We start from the raw sequence: 24,856 nt of genomic DNA, 5'->3' as shown, positions 1-24,856 counted from the left end.
CCTCCCAATTAAATTCAGCGTCGAGCAGGAACGTAACTTTGGCAAGTACTTAGTACTGCTAGCGACCTTTGGCATGGCATTGAGCTTTACCTAACTTGCAGAAGCCCATCCAGACATAGGCCTGTTAACCCATTACGATGTGCTCTATATGGGTCACCACAAGTCATCATGATGCCATCATGGGTCGTTTCTCCGCAAATTACGTCCAACCATTAACCATTAACAATCAATGACTTGTCAATGATACAGGTGACCCCATTAACGTGCGTAAACAAATATATAACCACGGTAACTGATAACATCGATTTCCAGACATACAAATACTTATCGATACACGAGGATGCACGGTTGGGCTACTTCTCATACCCGTGTCCACCGTAAGTGCGCCGTCATAACACCCTTATCTTGGCACGCAGCTCAGGGATACGTCCGCAGTCATTTCATTTTCCAAGCTTAGGTGCCCCTGATCACAATTAACATTTAACGTCAAGAGATCATACAGGAATGAGGATGGACTTTTCAAGTAGGCCGCGCATCCAATCGCAGACTCGTCCCTTGAAAGAAATGTCCAAAAATGGACGTCTGCAATATTTAATCATCCGCCTTCCTCTTTTGATCGCCATCATGGGACTCTTACTTCGGTCCTCCGTCACCTCGTGTTTCCCATGTGTCCAGGCCTACAGCATCTTCGTTTACATACTTGAATTTCCCTCGGCATCAGGCGCGAGATAGTATACGCACGCCTTTCAATCAGTCCCCCGCAAGTCCTGTAACAAAGGCTATCACAAGAATAGCAGAACATTCGCAGCGCATCAACCAACATCGTAACTTTATCATGTTCAGCAGCCTTTCTAGCACCTTCGCAGCAGCAGCAGCAAACGCCGGCGGGGCCAAGGGAGATGCCAAAAAGTCCATGTCCCCATCACTTCGTGCAGATATCTATAGTGCCGTTGATCAGGCAAAGCCCTGGCTCATTGGGGGTACTGTGGGTAGACAAGCCGGTGATGGCGTCGCCTATCAGCCTATAATCGCCAGAATCCACGAGCACTTCCCTGATATGAAAGTGGGATTAGATGCAGCACGAAACATAGAGCATGAAGTGGCAGTTATTGTCGCTGGCATCACGAACATGATCCTCGAGATGAGCAAGTGGGACGGAATGGCCGGAGCTATGGCCATGCGCACGTGGGTTGACGCTCTCAGTGATGCACACGGCAAGATAAGCAGCGCGTCTACCGAAGCAAAAAGCGGTCCTCGGAAGGACCAAGTTGGACGAGGAATCACCAGGGGCATCAATCAGTTGACCGACGTCACCCTGATGACAAGAGAGTTTGCGGCGAGAATACAAATAATCTCGCTGTTAAAGAGCGGTGAGTTTGAGTTCTAGTATATTCAATAAAGACGGTTTGTTTACGCCCATCACTCCACTTCTTCGATAATTCCAGTAAACACGAAGATCCATGGCGCAGGGAGCGATGAAGCGAGACAGGGAGAAGCGCTGTGGAGCTCAAAGTTCATTTGATCAATCCTCTTAGAATTCGCATTTTTAGACGTTGTCGAAATTGGCGGGTCAGGATGCTTCGTTGTAGCTTTGTTTTCCGCCGAGCATATTTGCCTTGCGCCTCGCAGATATGCACTAGTCTAGAATCATGGGCTATCGGTCATCATCAGATAGTTGTGATCTTTCTTGGGTAAACTTTTCCATGAAGTGATTAAATGGGGTTGCAATGTGTATGCAATGCACCCGACAGATTGCAATATCAATCAGAAGAGCAACGAGGGAGCTTCGAGTAATTGAATTTGGAGATCCCTGCGTCGGCGTAGTTATACATATCTGTCATAATAACGGACCTACTACTTCACATCAGATGACTAGCATCACAAGAAGCGCGGCATGAATTGCCCGTATCGGAAGCCAACAGAACGCAAATATCGCGTCCTTTAATCTCAGTCGAATGAATACCAACCTACACGAACGAGAGTCCAGTCTGGAAGCATCTGGGCCGATCAGAGGACCCATTATGATGAATATCGAGCATACAGTACGTGCTGATATTACGATTATATGTACAATAGTTTTACATGATCTGATGGAAAAAAAATGTGAGTAGCGGACATCCTAATTGGGTAAGTGTGCTCACATAATTCCGGATGTCCTTCGGGAAGCTTGATGATGACGACTGAGCCATCATGTCATTTGATGCCGCGTCGGGTGAGTCATTAATGTTGACCACGAAGTCATCGAGGGAAAAGTTATCCATGTTAACGTCCAGTCTGAATGGCTCATCCAGCCGGTATTGCGTGCTGTAGTCATATGATTGGAACATCCCTGGGTCCGAGAAACTCGGAGACATGGAGGAGTTTTGGAATGGGGGCGGGCGGATGGGGTTGGTCATGTTGGGATAAGGATGAGTGTTGTGGTTGTGCGAGAAAGATGCAGAATTGGGTTGATATGACAAGTGCGGTGGGATGGAAGGTGGAGGCGCGCGTGTAGATGCCGGGTATCGGAAGTGGTATATAGCAGAAAATATGAGGACAGGGCGTGGGCGACCCGAGTTCCTTGAGGAAGTTGCTGAGTCAGGAGAACGGTACACATCCTGAATAATGGTGTATACGGTGGGGTCTTCGGGCGAGAAATTAAATCCCTGTTTCATGTTAAGTTCGGGTATGACGTACCTGGAGACTTGCACAAGGTATCCCAATACTTGGGAACCAGAGCCGTGCTGTAGAGCAACGGGCCGTCACCGGAAGAACCAGCGAAATATGGTCCGACACATTCGAGTTTCGTGTCCTCGCTGTGTATGGGTGCGCCATCCAATAACACTATATAGGATGACTTGCCGATGACAGTAGAGGGTGAGACGAAGGTTACGGTGGGATCGATGTCCCTCATGCAACGTGGTGCATTCGGGGAGGGTTGGGATGCAGCTGCACCATGAAAGGACTTGTATGAAGAAGATGGTACGCGTGAACGTGAGGAGGATGAGCTCGAGAATGAGCTAGCCTCTGGCAAGATGTCAATGTACACTGGAGTACGGTTGTCAGGAAGGTTGTTTCGTTTAGAGGATGGCATTGCAGTGTCAATGTATTCTGCAGAGGAACCGTAAGATGAGGAGGCGGATGAGGTTTCGCTTCCTGAAGAGTCGAGAGATATATAGTCGAGCGGAGGCATGGATTCACCCTCAAAAACATGGTTATGAGGAGAAAACCTCCGTGGCGAGCCGACTTCACTCCGCGTACTGAGATAAGATCGGGTGAGGGAATCGATCACTGCCAAAAATAACCAAAATAGAAGAATAATTAATGATGCCGTCTCAATGAACGCACAAACAGCTCGTACGGGACGGATACTCACATTCCCGTCCCTCGGATGTGTCCCTAAATTGCTGTAGTCGACTGCCTATTTGTTTGGATGATCTGTACTTTCCCGTTTTGTGGTAAATGTACTCCGAGATGAAGCGATTGCGCATAGGGAATCGTCCTAAAATTTGAGTTTCCCGCGAGTCGACGGGTTTATATTGATGAAGACCTGGAGGAATCATGTGAGCTAAAGCTGTGATCATCATATGTGATCCGCACCTTCCAGCATCGTGGCTTCGAGATAAGGTGGCCATACAGGCTCGGTATTGCCCTTCAGAGTCTTCCAACCTTTTCTGACATTCAAGATCGTCCGAAAAATGTTTTCCGTACTTTGAATCGGCGACATTAGCCGTGGAGAACCGGAGGCACATGACGAACTTGTGGTGCTGCCAGTGGATGGCGATGAGGAGCGATCAGAATGTGCGGAATGAGCGTGGACTGGGTAGCCATCGGGCGAGGCATGGATGATGGGTGCATGATGATAATGCAACATTGAGGGTGATGTGATCGTGCGTCAAAGTACTAGGACACATTAAAGAGAGGCGGGTTAATATAAGGGGGTGGCGGGGGTGGCCCATACGGCAAACATGGGTGTAAAGTTTCCCGGACGGCACAGTTGTATAATTACAGCTTTGGTCGGGTGCACGCCGGGATAGATGATCATAGATCTTGCCCATGATTTCTTGGTGGGTATTGAATGCGTACTACCCGTATTGGTTTGTGGCATCCGGATAAACTTTGGGCAGTGCCGCACAGGAAACTAGTGCCCCCAATATCGGAGCATTATTGAACCAAGAACAGATGCATTTACCGAGCAACACTGTATTGTGCGTGTGTCATTCATGCGTAAAAAGACACCAAAACTCACTGCCATGCCCAATAATTAAATTTCGATGGTAAGTGCTAGTATCACTAGGGATATTTCAGTGGGTAGCGCCCTCCCAGAAGTAGAAATATGGCGCTTTGAGGTTGCCACTCACGCTGACAAGCCTCATCAGATCACCTTGATCTTCCGGCGATGCAAACTCCCCGTACTCGGGAAATTCCTTTCATTTCCCCAACTTGGGTTTAACTTTGATCAAAGTCACAAGGACAAACAAATTCTCGTCATCCCGACAAACTGAAAAAGAAAAAAAAATAGGAATAGGAATAGGCAAGTGTCCGCATATGCATCGGCCACAGGTTCGTGTAGGTTAGTCTATTGCGCGAGAACATGAGGCGTTTAAACGAGTAGATAGAACAGGGTCAGGAGTACATTGTACTACTAGTAGGTACCTTGCGCCCACAATGACTCATCGGAAGAGATTAATTTGACTACCGCTTCTGAGACAGCCTGGACTCAGGAGCTCAGCGCTCAGCCTCATATGTGCAACTCCTTGTCATTTCTCTACAACTGATCATACCCGTACATGCGGCAAAATTCAAATCACGGATCTAGCAGACGTTTTTCTTCTCTTCTTTCCGGTTTGTTGTGATGGCCTGTTGCCGGAGTACAGAAACCGAAAATATATCATCACTGGGAGCTCATTGTCATGAAATTCGGCCACAGTTAATTATTCATGCTTTGCCAGCATAGTTGCGGTGTGCTTCTTGCTGCCAGGTATCGGAACTTGTAACATCTTTCGCCCCAGGCCCTTGACCAAGCCTAGAAGAGCTGCTCAAGTTATCTAAAGCTTCGACGGGTTTTTCATTTGGTTTTCGCGAAGAAGACTTTCATGAAAAGTCGTAATAATCAATATATAGAGGTTGTTTGTACCAAGTTTGTCCCAAACTCTACAATATTATTCGGCGAACCCAGAATCATATCCGACTTCGTCGGATCGAGATAATCCACCGAGTGATTTTTTATAGGTCTGCGACTCTCTATACATTCATAATATAAGTAAAAGAAACGGTTATATGGTCTGACTTGCAGGAGTCTGGCGATATAACTACCATATGTAATTACGTAATATTCCAGAAAAGATTTTATCTCTCATTTCTAGAATTTCTGAAGTCATCGCTAAGCGTTGCGCTGTGCTGACAACAGTGATCGAACCTTTGCCTCACCTTCTACCCCAGGATGCCCTTCCAGGGGCGTATCAACTTTGTACAAACCGCCCATGAACCATGCGCGCAGCGCGCGTACACCCCCAAATATTCCTCGCACAGGCACTCACCCACGTGACAAGCTGAACCGACGTCAGAACTGGTGAGAAAATGTGACAATGACCTGTGAAACATCTTCTCAGTTTATACGTGCGATGTGTTCTTCGCATCGACGAACTTGAATGAATTCCTGTGGATAGAAAAGCGCACCGCTCGCAGCGACCGACTGGCTCTAACCGTATGCCTCACCGCGCCGGAAACGGATCAGATCATCAACGCCAAGCAGCCACGCCTAGTCTCGTCTATTATAAAAATTCTAACGTGGCTTCCCTGTCACGAGTACTGTAGGTTTCGGCCATGGTGCGCCCCTGCGTGGGATATTGCTTGAAGTCTTGGACGTCCAGACCTGTCTCTTTCTCGTTCTCTGCTACTATCCATCTACAATGTCGTCTTCAAGGCCCGACAGTCTTGCAGATCCATTCGTGACGGCGCTCAACATTCCTTTGGACCTTAGTCAATCCCTAGAACCTCCTAGAGCCTCTTATCTGTCGCCAAACTCAGAGACTGCCGTCAGCCCGCGTGATTCGTATGCTGATACACCAGATAACGTCTCTCCATTGGTGCCAGAGAACGAAAAACACGATGCCATAGCTTATACCCAAGAATCGAGAGAAGAACCTGCGTTGAGAAAACGATCTATCCTTAGGCGGCCTCTATTTTGGCTCATCGCTTTCGCCGCCGTTACTATTGTCATCCTCGCTGTCGTTCTCCCAGTATACTTTGTTGTTATCAAACATCACAATTACAGTACCGTTGGAACTTCTGCCGGTGGGTCAGGTAACGGCAACGGCAATCCCCCTCCGCCTGGAACAACTACGACCGGGGGGAACGGCTCCGTTATCACAACAGCTGATGGCACAAAATTCACTTACCTGAATCCCTTTGGAGGCATCTGTAAGTTCTATAATTCATTTATGGCTTGCAGCTGTGGTTCCGGATGAGTCGCTGGCAGTGAACTGCGGTGTGCCCTTCTCAGTGCTATCAGTAGATCTGAGAACTATGTCTCGGGTACAGTTAAAGGGTCCATGTTCTGCTAACGTAAATGTCAGAGGGCTGCCTAGCGTTATCATCTACTTGTCTATTACTTCCTGACCAGACGTTTTGACCCTACTGATTCTTTGCAGGGGTGGACAACCCAAACGACCCTTTCAACAATGGCGCTTATCCCAACTCTTGGACCCCTCCGCTCAACTCTAGCTGGACTTGGGGAGTAGACAAGGTTTATGGGTCAGTGTCATTTGGTCACGTGTTTGAGACACATGTTGAACACGGATCGTGTACAGTGTCAATCTTGGCGGACTTTTTGTCTTAGAACCCTTCATTACACCTGCCCTTTACCAGAAGTATCCGGGTTCAGTTGACGAGTGGACCCTGAGCACGCTTATGGCGGCCGATACAGCCAGCGGCGGACTGCAACAATTAGAGACCCACTACAATACCTTTATTGTAAGTTCATTTCGCTTGCCTTCTTTGACCCCGAATAACGCTCGTAGACCGAGCAGGATATTGCGGAAATTGCTGGAGCTGGACTGAATTGGATACGTTTGCCTATTCCTTTCTGGGCAGTTGAGAAATGGGACTTCGAGCCCTTCCTCGAGAAAGTGTGTTGGCCGTGAGTTCTGCACTTCTGAAACATTATATGAACGTTTTCTTATCATTCTGATTGCGGTGACGTTAGCTACATCCTGCGAGTCCTTCAATGGGCAAGGAAATACGGGATTAGAGTGAATCTCGATCTGCATACCATCCCTGGATCTCAGAACGGTGCGTGGCAGGGTGTGCATCGTTACTCATATTGTGCAAACTCAAACTTGGTATGCAGGATATAATCACTCTGGCAAATCCGGTTCTATCAACTTTCTGAATGGAGTCATGGGAGTTGCCAACGCCCAGCGTGCGCTTGATTACATAAGGATCATTACTGAATTCATATCCCAGCCTGAGTGGGTTGATGTCGTCCCTATGTTTAGCATTGTCAACGAGGCCCTGGTCTCCACCATTGGGACAGACCAAATCATATCATTGTACGTCTTGATATACTTGCATACGCTCTAGTGTGTCCTGATAACCGGTTGTCGTTTTAAGTTATCTCCTTGCGCATGACATGATCCGCAATATCACCGGTTACGGAGAGGGGCACGGGCCTTACATCGCCATTCATGACGGATTCTTAGGGACGGCAGCTTGGGCAGATTTTTTACAAGGTTCCGATCGAATCATACTTGACACCCATCCTTACTTTGCATTCGACTCTCAGTCTGATTGGGCACCCATCGCGATTGGTACTGGCTTAAGCGCTGGAGGCATTTGGCCACAGCAGGCGTGTAGTGCGTGGGGTCCTGGCATTAATACAAGGTATGCATGTCCCTCACCGCACGACAGCATTCTCACTTTTACCAAAGTCAGACCGCATTCGGTGTAACCATCGCGGGCGAATTTAGCGATGGCTATAATGATTGTGGACTGTACCTCACGGGTGTCGGGAATACTGAAAGCTATGGAACGTCGTGTTCTCTCTTCTTAGACGCTTCGCAATGGAACAGCAGCATGATAGCCGGTCTTAATGAATTCACGCTGGCTAGTATGGACGCTTTGCAGAACTGGTTTTTCTGGACCTGGAAGGTTGGTTTGAATCTATGCTAGTCAACACGAGCCTCATTGGTAACTCTTGTAGGTCGGAAACTCATCTACGACCAATAGTGTCCAGTCTCCCCTGTGGTCTTACCAGTTGGGTCTCCAGTATGGATGGATCCCTACTGATCCCCGTACTGCCATAGGCACCTGCGCAGCGTTGGGAGTAACTGGGCCACAGTTTGATGGGGTTTATCTACCCTATCAGACAGGAGGTCCTGGAGCTGGCACCATTGTTGCGGCTTCGGTCACATCTTATGGCCAGTATCCACCAACACCTATCAACGGTCTTCCAGCTGGAGCAATCCAATCCCTCCTCCCCACCTACACGTCCACTAGTGCAGTTCCAACTCTTCCGCCTCCCACCCTCTCTCCGAGTCCTTCTCCATCTGTCAACGCTGGGAACGGCTGGTTCGATGCGGGAGATACAGGTTTAGCGCCAACGCAAGTACAGGGTTGCACCTACCCAAATGCATGGGATGCTGTTAGTTCACCCATGCCCGCGGCACTTTGTCCTCTCACAGGTGGTGCCACTCCCGTCACCGCAACCACTCCCGTCATTGCGCCCACTCCCGTCACCACCACGTCCATTTCCATCACCACCACGTCCACTTCCGTCACCACCACGTCCACTTCCGTCACCACGACTTCCGCCACCACGTCACTCGCTTAGCCGTTGGCTGTCAAAAAACGGCGCATCAGGAACCCTTGGCATTACGGTGCCGAGTTTCTGCGCAGTCAAGCATTCTATGGAGGCGCCGTTGAGCATGCCAAGGTAATCTGAATGTAGTCGGCCGCCGGCTTTCTTTGACGTTACTCGGACATTGTTGTTTTGGACATATTATGCGAGGGCTAGCGCTGACAGACTGTTATTTTTATCGTATTCTAGTCCTCGAATTGCTTATCGCATTGCGCTTGTTATTGCCACAGTTAACGTTTTTGTATTTATGGGAACCAACTGAGGACTCTGACCATTGACCATGTATTTTCAGTGTATGATCCAGATTGAGCAGGCCAACTCCAATCTCCTTGTCTTTCCGGTTTCAGTTTTCGAACTTTGCATTTTCACCTGCAAATTCAACTTGACCAATCGGAAGCTAGCAAACGTTCAAGAAAACACTGGCTGGTGGTGCCCATCGGTATGCCGTTGTCTTGCCGTGATATGTTATAAATATATCCGTTTGTATATGCGCTTCTGAGTTTCGAAGGCAGGACATGCCACGCTGATCTACATCCGGTTCTATGGACAAGTCAAAGCAGTTCGACGGTGGGCGCGGTCTGAGTAAGCCTTGATTTTTGTCCATGGGACATAGTGCTTCTCAGTGTGGTAATTTCAAAATCATATATCATGATTGCATCGTGCTGACTTTTAGTCTGGGAGCCCGCTACGAACTCTGGGAGAATATTCTTGTTGAAGTTGAAAAACCCTAGGACCTGCCGCGTGATACCAATTTCAGGGTTATGCGGCGGAGAGACACGCAATAATCAGGTGTTAGCGAAACGCCGGAGCTCTGAACCCCTTCCGCCTGGTTTATTAATTACCGGTATTGTTCTTTTTTTTCCACCACTTTCGTCAATGAGACTATACGTATTAATCCGCGGGGGAAAACAAACACACGGTAGAGTTTTTAACCTCTTGTCCACTGCTAGTTCACTCATTAGACCCCTTCGATCACTAGTAGGTGACAGCTTGGGACAGATGGGCTAGTTAACTCGAGTCTTGGCGCTTCCTGGACAAATTACACGGCTTCAAGCGTTCTGTTTTAAACGCCCCCTGCTTATCGTTAGGCTCAAACAACTACTTGGCGGGTCTGGCGTGGATCAATTTTTTTTTGGACTGCGCTGTTCCTCGGTGGACGTGGGTTCATGGTCGTTCCGACAAGCGTTGAAATGAACAACGTCAAACACCCTCGAAATATCGTCCCATCAGTTCATCCGTGTTTTTTTTTCATCTCAAAATGATGTTACCTCTCGTCAGATGGGACACCGGTGCCCCTCTTTTTGCGGAGACTGGGTGATGGTGATACCCGATACTCGAATAGGTCGCCAAGACGCCCCATTCAACTCCGAAACTCGAACGTCTTCTGGTGGGCCGCCAAGTTGAGCTAGTACCTTGATGCAGCTTAGAGCATTGCCCACGACAAATACGTCTACCCGTGCTACTTCTGGATGGTGTGTGATGAGAAAACTGCTTGTCAGTTCGGAAATGACTAGGACTATGGAAACACCGATCAAGCCCTAGTGCATTGCGGCTATCACCTCCCTACTATTGCGAGATCCACATCAAAAATACGTTTGTCACGCAGTGGCAGAACAAATCGCGCCAGCGCTGGAGATATGTCGTAACGAGCTGGCCGCCGTGAATATGTTCAAGCGAAGCGTATTTTCCTACAGCTAGAGGTCTCCAGAACACCTAGCCGGAATACCCAACTTCAAGTTTACGTCAACTCGTGAGGGGAATCAATCGCCATACGTGTCTACACGGTCTCTAGTCACCACCGATGCCCTAATCGTCACATGGGTCAAGCTTCGTATCTCGACAATTGTATTATGGGGAGTCTAGAACCTGACTCGATGTGCGATGGATATTGTTGGTGTGATGGCTCCGTTCTGAAAGGTAGTTCACCGCATATGGTGCGACAGTTTGATACCTCTTTTATACCAGCTACAAGGTTGCTTTTTTTGTTTTGACGCAGACCAGTTATCTGCGAGCCATGTCTCACAATTCGAGGGTCCCGGAGACTGAGCCTAACTATTTTTTCACGTTTATTGTTATTTTAGGCTGACCTGATTCGACAGTACGTAAGGTTTAATTGCTGTATCGAAACTTGTTTATTAACAGTCCACTTGCAAGTTGCAGGGGGAGGTTGCGAAGCTGTAAAAGCTGGTCTGGCAGCTGTTTGAGGGCACGAGACAAGGCGTTGATGCAGGGTATGCGGGTGTGTGAGCCCAACTAAACATTTGTTGGTATGCGTCTAAATAGACGAGGACTTTGCAAGTCCTGTACGATGTCAGTAAGAACCATAGATACTATAGACTATAATATACCCCAGTCGAGTGTAAAAAGAATGGGGAAAACAGATGAAAAAGCGTAGCGAATGTATCATAGGCGGGATTTCTGATAATATTACAACTATGTTGAAGGAAGCGAGCGAAAGTTAAACCAAATGAAAGAATAGTACTATCTACTGTATATATTGACGGGTTAGATTTACAACATCATAAACAAGCAGGCCTGGCTGCGTGTTAGCGCTACATATTTAGGCAAATATCATGTGCCCGACGTTCCACTGGGCGAGCTCTGATATCCGCATTTCTACGAGGCAAAATACCGATGGACTCGAGGCTTCAAGGCCACCTCTTGAAACTGTTCGTATACTCTTCAACTTTTGAAATACTAGAAATGCATGTTCTCCGGATTACGTACAACAGAGAACGCCAAGATTCTACATGAGAAGCGTAATGAATTATTGAAAACATCACTGTTCCCCGAGTACACGTCGTGGCAGATACTCTGCATCAGCGTTGTAGCCATGAGTCATCGATACAGAACTTAGAGCGTGCCGTTTATTTCATCGAAGAGAGTCAACAAGCGACAGTGTGTATTGCCAAGAAGGGGGGGGTGCTCAATTCCTTTGCGCGCCAAAGGATTATCGGGTCGTCTGCACAAGGGACCCAGCGCAGAAGGAGTCTGAACGGCTGCTCCAGATATGATGGTTTTGATTCCTGACTAGTTTGCTAAGTACTCACTACTTATCAGAGAACCGAGAAGTCCTTATGTGTTACGTTGATCGTGTCCCGGGGGCATTGACGACGTAATATATTGTTTTTAGCGATGAAAATAATAGCGACCGGCTTGGACAAGTGAAGCCAAAGACAACGCATCTAGCAGAGCCTCGCGAGGCAGACCATGCCCTTAGCGCCTGCTGCAGGTAACGGTTTCCTAGTATAAGGGTCTGTTAGCTAGGGGAAGAGGAATGATAGGATGGTGGGGATGGCAGTGGTTTCGAATCTGCGAAAGTTCTCGTTAGGGGGCTACCGTTACCCAAACCGCACCGGTGACGTTTACTAAACCTATTATATACCCAGTGGGAGAGAACGACTGCAACCGTCCGATGACCGGCCAGCTGCATACGGTAACTGTGACTCACCAGGAAGGTAGCTTACGGTCGGGCTGTGGCTAGCGGGGGGTAGGAAGCTTCGGACCCCAGATCTCGTGGCCTTGGGGTACACCAAAACCCTAAACCCATTCACCGAAGGACCCTGTCGGCTGTTTCCGAACCGATTGGGAATATGACGTTTTTCCGTCGATGCTGGAAGGACATTCTCTGCGCACATATATTGTCGTGTAATAAGTAGTATGTAAGACAATATAACTTTCTCACTAGTTCTCTGATGCGGCGGCCCGGCCGTGGCCTAGGCTAGTCCCATACCCACCAAATATTGTGCAGTGTGGACTGAGGGAAACTGAGCTGAAGATGTATTATGGGATTTCAGCAGGAAATATCCCCAAATCACCAGACACAGCGAAAGCGAATATTCCGGCGAGCTGGCTAGTGCTGTCACGTACTGCGTCGGACAATGTTCTTCCGTTGATTTTTCGAACCACGCGCAATAGAAAGTTGATTTCAACCTCCGACCTAGATCGCTTCGGTGTCACGTATCATTGTCATTAATGTACTTCAGGTGCTTTGAAGTGTAAGTAGCCTACATCAACTAGAAGAGAAGACACTAATATTTTAAGTATTCTTGCTTGTTAGACTTTTCACAATGAAACGCCACCATGAAAAACATTAACTCTTGCTACTATGTAGGATTCTTTCGGAAAGTTGGTGCATCCCAAAGCGAGGGCCTCCGACCTATCACCGTGACAGACAGTGTCACATGCACATATGATCTTATCTGCACTATCCACCTATGCAGCTTTCAAGTTGGGATTGACTGACACAGGTCCCGGAACAATCGTCGCCCCCTGGATCATATCTCATGGCTAGTATCCACCAATGACATCTGTTTTAACCCTGTCAAGATCTTCTCTCCGAGTGCTTCTCTATCGGTAGGCACCGGGAACGGCCGATTTGAATTTTTTCCTTTGTATGGCACCAAGAGAAACACAAGGGCACGGGATGCTGTTACTAGTTCAGCGGCATGAGGCGCCGCTCCCGTCGGTATTCCCCGTTTGTCTCAGCACTGACTAGCACCAAAGCGACAAGGTGACATCGTGACCCATATGTATGTGTTTGATCCCAATGCAGTCAGCTGCCAGATTGGAGCACCAACTGGTCGTTGATCTTCTTGTTGTACTCCAGTTTTAAATCCCATTCTACCTGAAGACCTTAACCATTGGTATGGATCTATGGTCTAGGCAAGTACACGACCACCTCCTTGTCCCCTGGGTTCGATTCTCAAAGGTACCCGTTATATTTTTCTCTTGAAAATTGCGCACCTAAAACCACGGGTTGTTCCGCTAATCAAGAAGTCAGCCACACAGCATCGCATATGTGGCTGCCTTGCCGTATATCCGCGTGTGCGGTTCTAAGCTTCGCATGATGCGACATCTGATGTACATGACATCCGAGGGATTATCATGGTGAGGTAAACAGTTTTGGGTACAACGGTCTGCCAGGTAAGCTTTGATAGGTCTGACACACATGATATATTCCAAAAGAACTCAGATTTATTTGTCCAGCGGCGCTCCTACTGCGTGAAAAATATCAGGGTTTGCAACTTAATCATCAGGCGTCCGTGACTCCGTGGAACCCCGGAACCCTTTTCCTTTCAGATTAGCTTCAGGGAAAGTTCAATTTATACTGTTTGATCACTTGCATCCACAAAAATACTCCACGCTTGCGCATCCGCGGATGACCACAATCACATGCATAGTAACCAGCCTCGTGTCTTACTGCTGATGATCCTCTTCTTTTTAGGTGGGAATGACTTTTTCTTTTGATATTTTGCGATCCGAAGACCTCGCATTTCGTGGCCAGCTTTTCCCACTCAAATTACTCGACTCACTCTGCTAAACGCTCCCCCTGTTGATCGCAAGTATCCGACAATCGGCTCCGTGTGCTGGCATTGTAAAACATTGTTCTGTCCCTCGTGGACATGGACCCGAAATCGTTCCGACAAGTAATACATACATATAACGTCAAAATTGTTATCAAGTCGTTTTGCCCATGGTATGCATCTCGTATTCGACTGTGCTAAGCTCTAGCAGATGGCCGTAATCATCGAATCAAAAGATAGAACGCTTAGCGATAGCGCCTTCTGCCCAATCGTCCAGGGATACCCGGATCTTATAGATAACAAACGTCTTTTACTCCTGACAGGAGTTGGATTCTTGTATTCTACGAGCGTGGACGGTAAACGCCGGATCGAACGGCAAAACATTCGCAGCCTTTTCTGCGCAATCGTCGAAGGGTCCATTCGTAACGAACAAACTTCTTTCACTCACGCCTGGAATTGTACTCCGGGAGGGTACTCGAAGCGGGACTAAGGGGTTTGAGTCCAAGGTAGGAATTTTATTTTTACTCAGATAGAACACGCCGCTGACATATGGGCTCCTCGTGTTCACGCATTTCAGTGGGCAGCTACTTCTAGCCATGGCTTAAACATAATTGATCAATCGAGTTGTGACAAAAGCTGTCTCGCCGTATACTGGATGCTTAACCCCAGATTAACCAGTGTATATGTACTCGAGGATGTCAAGCTCAACGAACATCTTACCAGCAGCCGTGGCCCATGTGAGTCCTCATACCCTTGCAGTATGCTGCCAGGCTGGAGATAAGCTAGGCAGACCTCTACTAGAAACTTGTTTAATGCCTTCCATCGAATTCAGCCAGTCTCCGCATGGAACTTAGAACAAGCCTCATCAGTGTGACACATATTTCTATGTTATGGCTGATGCAATTTTACCACAAGAAAATGGGGTCCCTGTAGATACAGGTGAGTTGAATGACTTACATCTTCACGATGCGAACCCCTTCATCACGCAATGGTCCATGAAAACTGCTCGTCAAATTGAGGTGAATGGGGTGCCTGTAGAGACAGGTACGCCACCTTACCTCTTGTTCGTAATACAATATCCAAGACCCTCGAATGCAGGATTCAGGAGCAACAGTGCACTCCGATTCGCAACCTAACGATGCGAACTGGAGCTGCTTCGTTACGCAGTAGCCCAACAAAGCGGCTCCACATGTTTCGGAGGACCTCAAGAGTCGATATGGCAAAGTAAGTCATTCATCATAAGCACATCTTCCTCATCATTCGCATAAGCGGAGATCTCAAGAAAGCGTAGCTGGATACAAACGTCCTTGTGCTAAGTGTGATGTGAATTTTCATACCATAGTGCCGCGCGCTTATGCAGTTCGTTCCTCATACCCTCATCACCAACAAGTTGAATGATGAGCTTTTCCCGTACCCCGAAACAGGGTACAACACATGTATTCAAAGATTCATGTCTACGTACTTCAATAACATCACGGAGAGTGTGACCATGAGTGGATGCAGTCCTGGTCTTCACCTACAATGTACACGCTTACGACGCCTTCATTTGAACAGCTCCGATAGCAAGGCGATCAATTTAAAGGTGTGTGGTTCACCCGAAAATTAAATTGATTCAAGGGAGAGAGAGAAGAGGGATCGCAGAGATACTAATGGCTGGAAGAGTTGGATTGATGGAAGTACATCTCGAATACGTGTATGTTTAGACCTGAGTAGTATCCCAAAGACTGTAGATAATCTGCAACAAGTAGCAGCAAGTATGAACCAAAAAAAATGAGTACCGGCTGATGCAAACAAGTTTGAATAAACGGAAATGCACATGGACGAGTGGGAACGAGTCCAAAGAAAACGCGCACAGACAAGTATAGGCGCGCAGCAAGTGGGTTACCGAAGTAGCACAGATATGCAGTGCATATGTACTGACAGGACAATAGTGAGTGACGAAACAGATTTCTACACAGTTGCCATCAACCTGCTGCAGAAAAGCCATTGTCACACACATGCATTGATATGCTGAGTGTTCACAAATATTTGAGGCGCCAAACACCATCATCTGAGGTGTGAGGAATTCAAGGCCGAAAACGTATAGAGCAACAGTCCAGACCATTTGCGCGCAGGCTGGTGACAAGAAATAGAATGTTGTTGACTGACAAATGGTAAGGAGTTGCTGGACAAGCCAGTCAAAGATGTCTGTATGTGGGAGGGAGCGGCCGCTACGGACTTGCAGTTGGGCAGCAAGACGCGTCAAGATGTGCTCATCAAAAGTTGTATTAGAAAGAAAAACTGCAAAATTACATACCACAGCTGGGCTATCTGTGTTCTCGAGTACTCTTGTGTGGGTGGCGAGGGGTGTCGATCAGAGTGCTTCAAAGTTCGAGGAGGTTAGTGTCATCGTCGAAGGCGAAAATGGCCAGCCCGGGGCGTTCCGTTAGGTCAGGTTTTGAATCTACACATCCATAGGTGAACCGCCCAGAGCAACGAGGTGCATATTAATAGTATAGCCCACGGCAATTGTGCGCGTGATCGATGTCAGTGTAAGTTTCGGAAGACTTGAACACATTGCCACGGTGATCTTGGAAGAAGCAGGCAAGAGCAGGCAGACTAAACTTGATTCTGGTATCCCGTGTGCGGACGTCCCTGCACGTAGTACCAGGCGGTGTCAAGCGTAGAACGGCCAGCACGCATAGCCGGGGTTTGAAACTTATGGCGACGGGCTGGTCAACGATGTGAACCTGTTGGGCGGTTACAACTTGTGGAGTCCAGCAAATTTGGCTCGTCGCGAAGCCTAGTTTCAAATGGTGAGCTGGCAATTGAATAAAGGGAGCGACAGAGAAGTCGAAATTACTGACTTTCTCCTTAACCACGTTCTGGCACTTCGGAAGATAGTGACATTATCGGCAAGGGAACCACACGAAGGACACACGAAGAAGGCAGACCAAGATAGGCAAGTCAAGCGCCCAAGCGCCCTCGCTGATCGTGATGGTCAACATGGAGGTCGATGCTAATGTTGATGGTATAAACGCAGTGGACAGGTTGCGAACACGAGTGTAACAGGCAACTCGACAGCCCAGGCCCATACTTAGCGTGGCTAAGTAATAAGTTGACGTTTAAACGGATCTACGACTGCCTCAAGGCTGGCTGGCAACTAAATTAGAATGACGGACATTGCAAGCTCAGAGACGGAGCATTTAGATTTTGGGAACCTCGAGGCTAGCGGACGCAACGAGCACGCATCCATTAATAACCAGCAGTTACAACAGACATCGAAACCACGACCATCACACCGTCTGCCAGAGGAGCCTAGTACTACGCTACTTGTACCACCACCAAGATCAGCACTTCGACCTGGTCGTAATTCCATGATAGCGGAAGAAGCTAGACGACGATCAAGAGAACAAGAAGGTCTAGATCTACAGCAATCACAGCTAGAACCAACGTTTGGATTAAACCTTGGATCATCACATCCTATCGCAGCGCCTCCTGCCACGCGCCAACAGCTGCCAAAGATGTTGCCAACCCTCCATTTAGCGCCAGAGTCAGAGATGGTTCCCGTCCTTCGCACTCCTAGCTTTTCATCTCTATCACAACTCTTGGAGGCTCTCGGCTCCACACCTGATCTCAACTCCGTTCTTGGAGTTGTTGACGAATTCGAGGACGAATTCGATAGAGAAAGGGAAGCAGAACACCTCGTTAGTGATACCCTCGCTACTGCCTTATACACCAGCTATACCGGACCCGTCGCTGCTTATACCGATTCCGTCGGTGCTGATACACCTAACGCCGGCCATACTCCTACCATGGAATCGGCTCATACTCTTATACAATCCACTCGTTTCCCTAAAGACAAGGAGCTCCCCCTCCCTCCTTCCACTCTACCCCTCTCCCTACCTATCAAATCAAGACTACGAACTGATAACCGCCTTGAGCTGTCAGAGGATCGGAGTGCGATGTCAAGTCAACAACGCTCAGAGGAAGATTCGACCGCAGCCCCCCCTATACCCGCACCAGCCATCACGAAACGCCAACATGCTCTGCTCGAACTTCTGACCTCTGAACGTGCCTATGCAAGTGATTTAGCACTCATCAGGGATGTGTATATGAGGTTGGCGTCTGGTGAGTCCTTCGACTTTTTAAGCCCTTTGAAAAGTATTCTAATCCATCCCAGGTCACCCTCCGTCATTCGGTTTCTCATGCACACGCCCAGTCTCGGGTTCAGAAATTTCAAACCCTGGGTCTAGCTCAAGTTCCGAATCCACCAAGTCGAGCTCAGGTACATGCTCATCCTTGTCTTCACGCACAGTTAGCACCATCTCCACTTCCGACGTATCCGTTTCGAGCCTTTGCCCACCGACAATACAGCTCAACGTGCCTTCTATTCAATTGAATGTACCTACATTTACCCAAATAGGTCCTTCCATGACTCTCTATGGTCATCCAATTCACTAAATGCTCATTCAGTAGGTCCTCTGACTGATTCTAAGGTTCCAACACAGCTTCCAAGTTTACGCCCGGTGGGCGAGCCTCCACTATCTGTCGCTGATACACGTATTATTTTCCGCAACATTTCTGAACTCGCTGTCCTTTCTGACATGCTCGTGTCAAAGCTCGAGATAGCCATCGAAGAAGGAGGCAAGGGCGTAGGCGAAATCTTCCTGGAGGTGGTGAGTTTAATCTCTCGATATTAGGTGCGACTTCACACTGATGCTTAACGTCACTCAGGTGCCCCTCTTTGCGCCCCCATACACGACGTACATCACCGCACACCCTCGCGCACTCGCACACCTCGACGCCCTCAATACACCACCGCAGCTCACGCCTCAATTCTCGCGGTGGCTCAAGGAGAGCAAAGAACTCGTTGAGGCACACACGCATGCTTGGGACCTACCGAGTTTGTTAATAAAGCCGGTTCAGCGGTTGCTGAAGTACGGGTTACTACTGGGCGCCGTGATCAGTGCTACTCCGGAGCCGCTCGTTATTGTAACTTCAGAGAGCATAGGTGAGGCCTTTGGGAAACTGAGGGAGGGAACTGAAGGGCTCGATAAACTGAGAGAGGCGAAGCAGAAGGTGGAAGAAGTAGCTCGTGCTGTGAACGAGGGACGAAGGCGGGTAGAAGTCGTCAGAGAGGTCCTCGGATCTGGACACGCCAAAGACGGCCCTGGAGCAGGTGGTGTAGGATCCATCGGCATACCCAAGGTTGGCGTGGTAAACGCCTCCGTCTCGCGCATGCGTTCTCTACGCACTCCAAAGCCCCCTGCCTCATCCGCCAAGTCACCCTCGAAACAAAAAGGCTCCATTCACGTTTCAGAAATAGAACCCGACTCCGAAAATGCCGAAGCTGCCCTCCTTGTAGCCCTCGAAAGCAGGCTCAAGTCGCACATCACTACGCTCTCCCATCTCGCTCGGGACGCATTCGGCTATGCCCGGACTCTCCATACGCTGTTTGGAGCGCTCGTCAAGTGGGGATGGGCATTTTCAGGCGTCATTGGCGTCACCGTCAGCCCTGAACTGTCCCAGAACAATTCCAGTCTGAATAGCACTCCCCCTTCTTCATCAGACACCTTGGGAACCGGCCAAAGTGAAGCCTTCGATGCCTTCCTCTCGCTCTGTACCGGACTAGTTGATCTCGTACAAGAACTTGAGCACGAACTCCATGCGCACATCCTTCCCTCTCTCCAATCTCTTAAAGGCACATCGGTTGCGCCACTCAAGCTTCTCAGTGCACTGCACACTCTGCAGCCGCTACATATGCACTTACTGCATCTCCCAATCACGCGCAAGAACCGCCCGCCAGAGGCGCTGCTACAGGCAAGCCAGAGCTACGTTGCGTTGCGGGGGCAGCTTGCACTGGAGTTGCCTGTGTATGTAAAGCTGCTGGAGCGTGGAATTGATGGGGTGGTGCTTGACTTAGCCAGGGCGATGGATGCATTTTGGAGAGTTGTAATGGAGCGGTGGGGAGAGTTGTGGGATGCGCTGCAGGTGGAGGGGGAGGGTCTTGAGGCTGGAGGTGCGGGAGCAACGAGAGACAATATGGAGCATGCGGACCGACCAGCGGGTGGAGGCGAGACAGTTCGTGTCTGGCGTGAGCGATGGGGTGATGTGTTGGGCGTGCTTGGGTCATTGGCGATTGTCAATCCGCCTAGAAAGATGGAGCGGCTGCGTCCTGTGATTCCACAGTACCAAGTACCGCAGCAAGTGCAACATCGTACTCCACCACAGCAAGGTGCAAAACCAACAAACTTTGCTGCTATGATTGGCCCCCTCGATTCGCAAGTATCACCTACGCGTCCAAGGCAGCATCAGCACCAGGGGTCGTATGATGCCCGATATGCGCCCAAGGAGTCATATGATGGTCGGTCTAGGAGGGATGAAGCGAAGTATGCGCGAGAGAAGGAGTATGATGCGCGCCATTCGTCTGGTTCTGGATCATACGACACACACTACCGATCAAATGACCCTCACAGCTCACAGAATTCCTACGACATCCGTAACTCGCAAGGTTCTTACGAGCCTCGCAGTTCTCAGAACTCTTATGACCACCGCAGCTCACAATCATCGTCTTCCTCGTTCAATCCAGCGTCGCGTGCGTCACACTCGCACCCCAATTCTTACGATATCACTGGTCGACGGCGCAGTGGGAGTACGAACAATATCCCCACCGGTCCTATTGTCCGCAAACTTTCCGATGAGTCACTGCGTTCTGGTAAATCTGGGAAGTCGGGCAAGTCATACAAGAGTAACCTTAGTCCTGGTGCGAATACCTGGAGGATGGTCGAGGATGTACCACCTATGCCCTCTGCCCTACAACTGCCATCGCAGTCTCGCAGTGGCGTCTCGCCACCGCGCCTCAAGCCCACACGAATGAAGAGTCTGCCTGGGCCGATAATTAGCAACATACCCTTTGGACTTGATCCCCCACCAAGCCCGTCGTCGTTCGCTACGTTCGATGAAGAGCAGGAAGACAACGACAGAGACCGGGGGCGTGTCCAGCAGAGACGACCAAGCCTAAAAAGTAAGATCACAGATACATTCCGGCCATCACACCACAGGACGCGATCAAGTTCTGTCAAGAGCCTCGGAGCTCCGAGCTCACTGGCACCAAGTTATTATACCACAGATAGTGCGCTGCCTGCATACCAAATGCCGCCCACCCCAACTCGAACTCAATCACCGCATACCCCCACTCGCCGCACCACGGACTTGCAAGGGCTACGCGCGCTCTACCAATGCGCTGCAATACACATGTGTATTCCACCTGCTGGAGTATCGTATCGGGGTTTACCGTTCTTCGAGTTGCGATCTGGAGATACGTTTGATGTGCTCAGAGAGTATGGGCACCCCAGCACCCATCCAGATCTACCGTTATATGTGGATGACGGGGAGGATTGCTTGCTACTAGTTCGGGAGCTTGTTGATGCTGAGGGAGGAGGCAGAGATGCGAAAGTCAGAGGAGAAGTGGGCTGGGCGCTGGCGAGTTTTTTGGTCCCTCTGGATTAAGCTTTTGTGTGTTGGGGATTTGGCGGGCGGTTGCTTTTTCCCCCTCCGACATTTGATATCGAATTGAATCTACGATTTCGAGGTGATTTTGTTTCTGGTTGTGCTTTCTGTTCACACATCATTTCCCACTTCATCTTATGTAGTATACATACGCATGCGCATCAACAAGTCTTTCCAATTTTTTCCCTTTTCTCCTCACCGCATCTGCGAGACCTCTTTAGCACACGCATAATACACCCTTGTATTGAATTTTCTGTCGATGTAACACATACATGCTTAATACAACTACGTTCAATCACCGATATCCCATTTCGGAATTCCAGGTCTCAGAGGCAGTTTCCTCCATTCCTCGATCAGATCATAAGTTTCAGAAACAGAAGGAAAATCCTTTACTGCCACCGACTGCACCAGTTCGGAATCATATGAAGCATTCGAGTCACTAAAGGTCGACTCTCCTGGGCCAGCTGCACGAGATCGGGCGTCGGCCCCAGCAGCTTCTGCTTGTGCAAGCTGAAAAGCACGTCGTACAGAATGTCTAAATCTATTGAAAAACTCGGCAGGCGTTAAAGGAGTCAAAATTTGTGAAAACGTCAGTGGGTCCCAGAATTTCTCGTCCAGAATCTGTCGTATAACCGTCAATAAGAGTACAACTAACTATGCAAACACGATGCGCACCGGTGGACTGTACTGAGGACTCTTACGTCTCGCCTTCAAACGCAATTGATTACGGCGACGAAGATCGTTTGGAGGAAAGCCAAGCTTTTCTTCTGGGCTGAGGGAGAGATCACCGTAAGCGGTGAGTGTGTGCTCGTCTTCCGGGTCAGTGTTATTCTCGACGCGTTCGTCCTCATAGAGGCCAAAGCGCAGGCTCATGTGCGGGAATATGGTATATTTAGGCTAAACAACTGGTCAGCGAAGAGAGAATACTAGGAAAGATCGATGCCCACCATTGAATTACAGACGGGTTAGCAGTGAGGAGCCTGACGATGTTCTGTACATTTATACTGACCATATCGTCCGTCCACAAGCATTGACCTGTGCATGTGCCGACTAGTCACCAAGGCCACAGACCACAATGGTTGTCCCCTCTCCACAGCGCATGCAAATTAGACATTATCCAGTCAAAGGGGTAACAGCGAAAGCTTGGCAGTTGAGACGCGTAAACAAACATCAATGACGCGGTTGTTGTGGGCCTCCCGTCATGTGCATGAGCCTTCGATGTCTGTTGATAGCAAGGGCAGCAATAACTCAAAGTTGTATGACACACCTTTTGAGCATCTGAGGCCACTGATGTATCTGAGTCTCCACTAGGACTCACAGGGGACTGCGAGTAAATACCACATGATGGGTCAGAATCGTCAGATAAAGCTGGTGAGACGTGCGCAGGCCACCGTGACTGTGTAGGCCTCGGCAGATCAATACGAAAATCCTACAAAACACATTGAATTTGAATTACTCTCAACTAAATAAATAATAAATGTCGAGATAGAGACTGACACGAAAAGTGTTGGGGTATGAGACAAAGTCAAGACATGGTGGCGTGCAAGAGTGCAGATACAACGTACGGTGGTGGTGGCAGCCTGCAGCTGGGCGGTGACACAGTTTGGCACCACGTGATGCATTGATCGGATGAACGTCACGGTCACTAGTCACACACGGCGCAAACTTGTACTGCAGCCCTCGCAGTTCTACTATGATATTCGTCTCATCCCATACACCGGTCTCGTCGTATGCTTGAAGTTAGAACAGCTGGAACGACACTTTGAATGCCACCAAATAAGAATGTAGGCTCCGGGCCCAGCCAACTTTGATGATGGAAGGCCTAATATTTATCGGAAAGTACTGTTGTACAATTCGACTCTGGAGTAGACCGGGTTCTCTCGATGCTCCATTATTATCTTGCGCTGTGACCCGCACATAATAACTGGCCGAACTGACAGGAATTGCGTGGTTGAATTTGGGCTGAAGGATCAGCACTTCAAGTTAACCGTGACGTGTTGGCTGTGCTTCGACTCGGATCCTGCGAAAGGATCAAACGTCCATTCCTTTTTCACAGTGTACTCCATCGTTTCTCTCACACTGACTCAATTCAAATCTACGACCACTCGCGATGAGTGCAGACCATAGGCCCGATCCTCCTCCAGAAGCCAAAAGATCCAGCCAAGCAAATGTTGGTGCAAGCCAGGTACGTGTTTTTTTGTAATTCATGGCTGGCAGCCCTCATGTATTTTTCGTCCAGAGCGCCGAACCTCTTAGAGGGGTCTGTCAGTCCCTGCGGAAGTTGAAAAATGGCTTAGCAAAAAAACTTCCTGTGCGTAGATGTGAATGCTGATTGTCCTGAATGACTGAGTTCGTGCAGAAACCATTCAAGCGAAAAAGCAACCACACCATTGTGGCCCAGAACGTCGAACTTGAAGGCGCTTCAGTACCCACTATACAGGTATTTCAATCTGATGATTTACTTTTCCTTTTTTAAATCTCGGCGGTTGCACAGGTTGAGACTGCTCCTTCTGGTATGGAGGAAGGTCCTGATCCCCAATTAGTTGATGCCGAACTTCAGGGTGCCCGTAAGGGTATGGAAAGCATGAGATTACTCGGGGGACACACAATTTCTGTGGCATCTGCAACCAGCAATGCCTCAGTAGGTCTCACCACTATGGATGATTTTGAGACAACATATCTCCAACCCCTAAAGATTATCGACGCTGTCCTTGAGAAGATTACGGATGTATGTGTCATTCTCGTCCATGGGAAGCGAACTAATCAAGTTGTGTAGGTACATCCGTACGCAAAAATGGTGTTGGGTGTGCTGTCTGCTGCGTCCAAAGTACGTTCGGTTTCTCCCGGAGTTCTGTCTCTTGCTCAGGAGTCATAATTCCATGTAGACTATCATCGCTCAAGCAAATCGTGATCAATCAGTCCGTCGCCTTCTGGAGAAGTTGGCTGAAGTTTACCGCTTTATGACTCAAGATGACACTCTTCGAAAAATTGAATCGATGCGCGATATCGTTGGAAAGATCGTTCAGCAGATTCTTGAGTGTGCTCGTTTCATCAGGGACTACTCTGGGACAAAGAGCTTTCGTGAGTCGCCAAGCTATCGCACTTCGTACATGGAATCTTATGCTATCATCATAGGAAAGAGACTTGGGAAAACCATTTTCTCGGAAACCGATGTCATCATTAAGAACTACAGCGACACTTTGGACGGACTCATGCAAAA

The 24,856-nt window shown here is 48.7% G+C and overlaps 5 protein-coding genes across 5 annotated transcripts; 3 read left to right on the top strand and 2 right to left on the bottom strand.

The window, feature by feature from the left end:
* The first annotated feature begins 555 nt into the window (after positions 1 to 555).
* On the top strand, positions 556 to 1,625 carry HD556DRAFT_865294 (uncharacterized protein). Its single transcript, XM_041311873.1, has 2 exons — positions 556 to 1,370; positions 1,446 to 1,625. The coding sequence occupies exons 1-2, from the start codon at positions 836 to 838 to the stop codon at positions 1,520 to 1,522; spliced, it is 612 nt and encodes a 203-aa protein (XP_041155607.1). The 5' UTR covers positions 556 to 835; the 3' UTR covers positions 1,523 to 1,625.
* Positions 1,626 to 1,783: 158 nt separating this feature from the next.
* On the bottom strand, positions 1,784 to 3,731 carry HD556DRAFT_1538729 (uncharacterized protein; the record flags this gene model as incomplete). The annotated part of the gene is made up of 6 exons (XM_041309699.1): positions 1,784 to 2,087; positions 2,142 to 2,623; positions 2,677 to 3,270; positions 3,356 to 3,529; positions 3,580 to 3,653; positions 3,691 to 3,731. 6 exons carry the CDS (start codon positions 3,729 to 3,731, stop codon positions 2,079 to 2,081), a joined length of 1,374 nt encoding a protein of 457 aa, XP_041155606.1. The 3' UTR covers positions 1,784 to 2,078.
* A 2,160-nt stretch (positions 3,732 to 5,891) lies between these two features.
* On the top strand, positions 5,892 to 9,096 carry HD556DRAFT_1497348 (glycoside hydrolase family 5 protein; the record flags this gene model as incomplete). The annotated part of the gene is made up of 10 exons (XM_041308908.1): positions 5,892 to 6,402; positions 6,434 to 6,469; positions 6,633 to 6,735; positions 6,792 to 6,954; positions 7,002 to 7,120; positions 7,187 to 7,272; positions 7,331 to 7,532; positions 7,594 to 7,863; positions 7,911 to 8,130; positions 8,183 to 9,096. The coding sequence occupies 10 exons, from the start codon at positions 5,892 to 5,894 to the stop codon at positions 8,810 to 8,812; spliced, it is 2,340 nt and encodes a 779-aa protein (XP_041155605.1). The 3' UTR covers positions 8,813 to 9,096.
* Positions 9,097 to 15,544: 6,448 nt separating this feature from the next.
* Positions 15,545 to 16,137, bottom strand: HD556DRAFT_1404087 (uncharacterized protein). Its single transcript, XM_041303915.1, has 2 exons — positions 16,115 to 16,137; positions 15,545 to 16,061 (listed from the first exon to the last, which is right to left on the bottom strand). Exons 1-2 carry the CDS (start codon positions 16,130 to 16,132, stop codon positions 15,792 to 15,794), a joined length of 288 nt encoding a protein of 95 aa, XP_041155604.1. The 5' UTR covers positions 16,133 to 16,137; the 3' UTR covers positions 15,545 to 15,791.
* A 1,952-nt stretch (positions 16,138 to 18,089) lies between these two features.
* Positions 18,090 to 21,636, top strand: HD556DRAFT_1245291 (uncharacterized protein; the record flags this gene model as incomplete). The annotated part of the gene is made up of 9 exons (XM_041298523.1): positions 18,090 to 18,288; positions 18,359 to 18,428; positions 18,644 to 18,803; positions 18,862 to 19,113; positions 19,165 to 19,369; positions 19,430 to 19,649; positions 19,719 to 20,131; positions 20,165 to 20,299; positions 20,639 to 21,636. 9 exons carry the CDS (start codon positions 18,090 to 18,092, stop codon positions 21,634 to 21,636), a joined length of 2,652 nt encoding a protein of 883 aa, XP_041155603.1.
* Positions 21,637 to 24,856: the final 3,220 nt, after the last annotated feature.

The sequence above is a fragment of the Suillus plorans genome (assembly GCF_016647745.1).
Source record: "Suillus plorans strain S12 chromosome Unknown HD556scaffold_69, whole genome shotgun sequence".
Taxonomy (NCBI): Eukaryota; Fungi; Basidiomycota; class Agaricomycetes; order Boletales; family Suillaceae; genus Suillus; species Suillus plorans.
The sequence above is the reverse complement of the archived record's forward strand: the minus strand, read 5'-3'. Positions and strand labels throughout refer to the sequence as shown.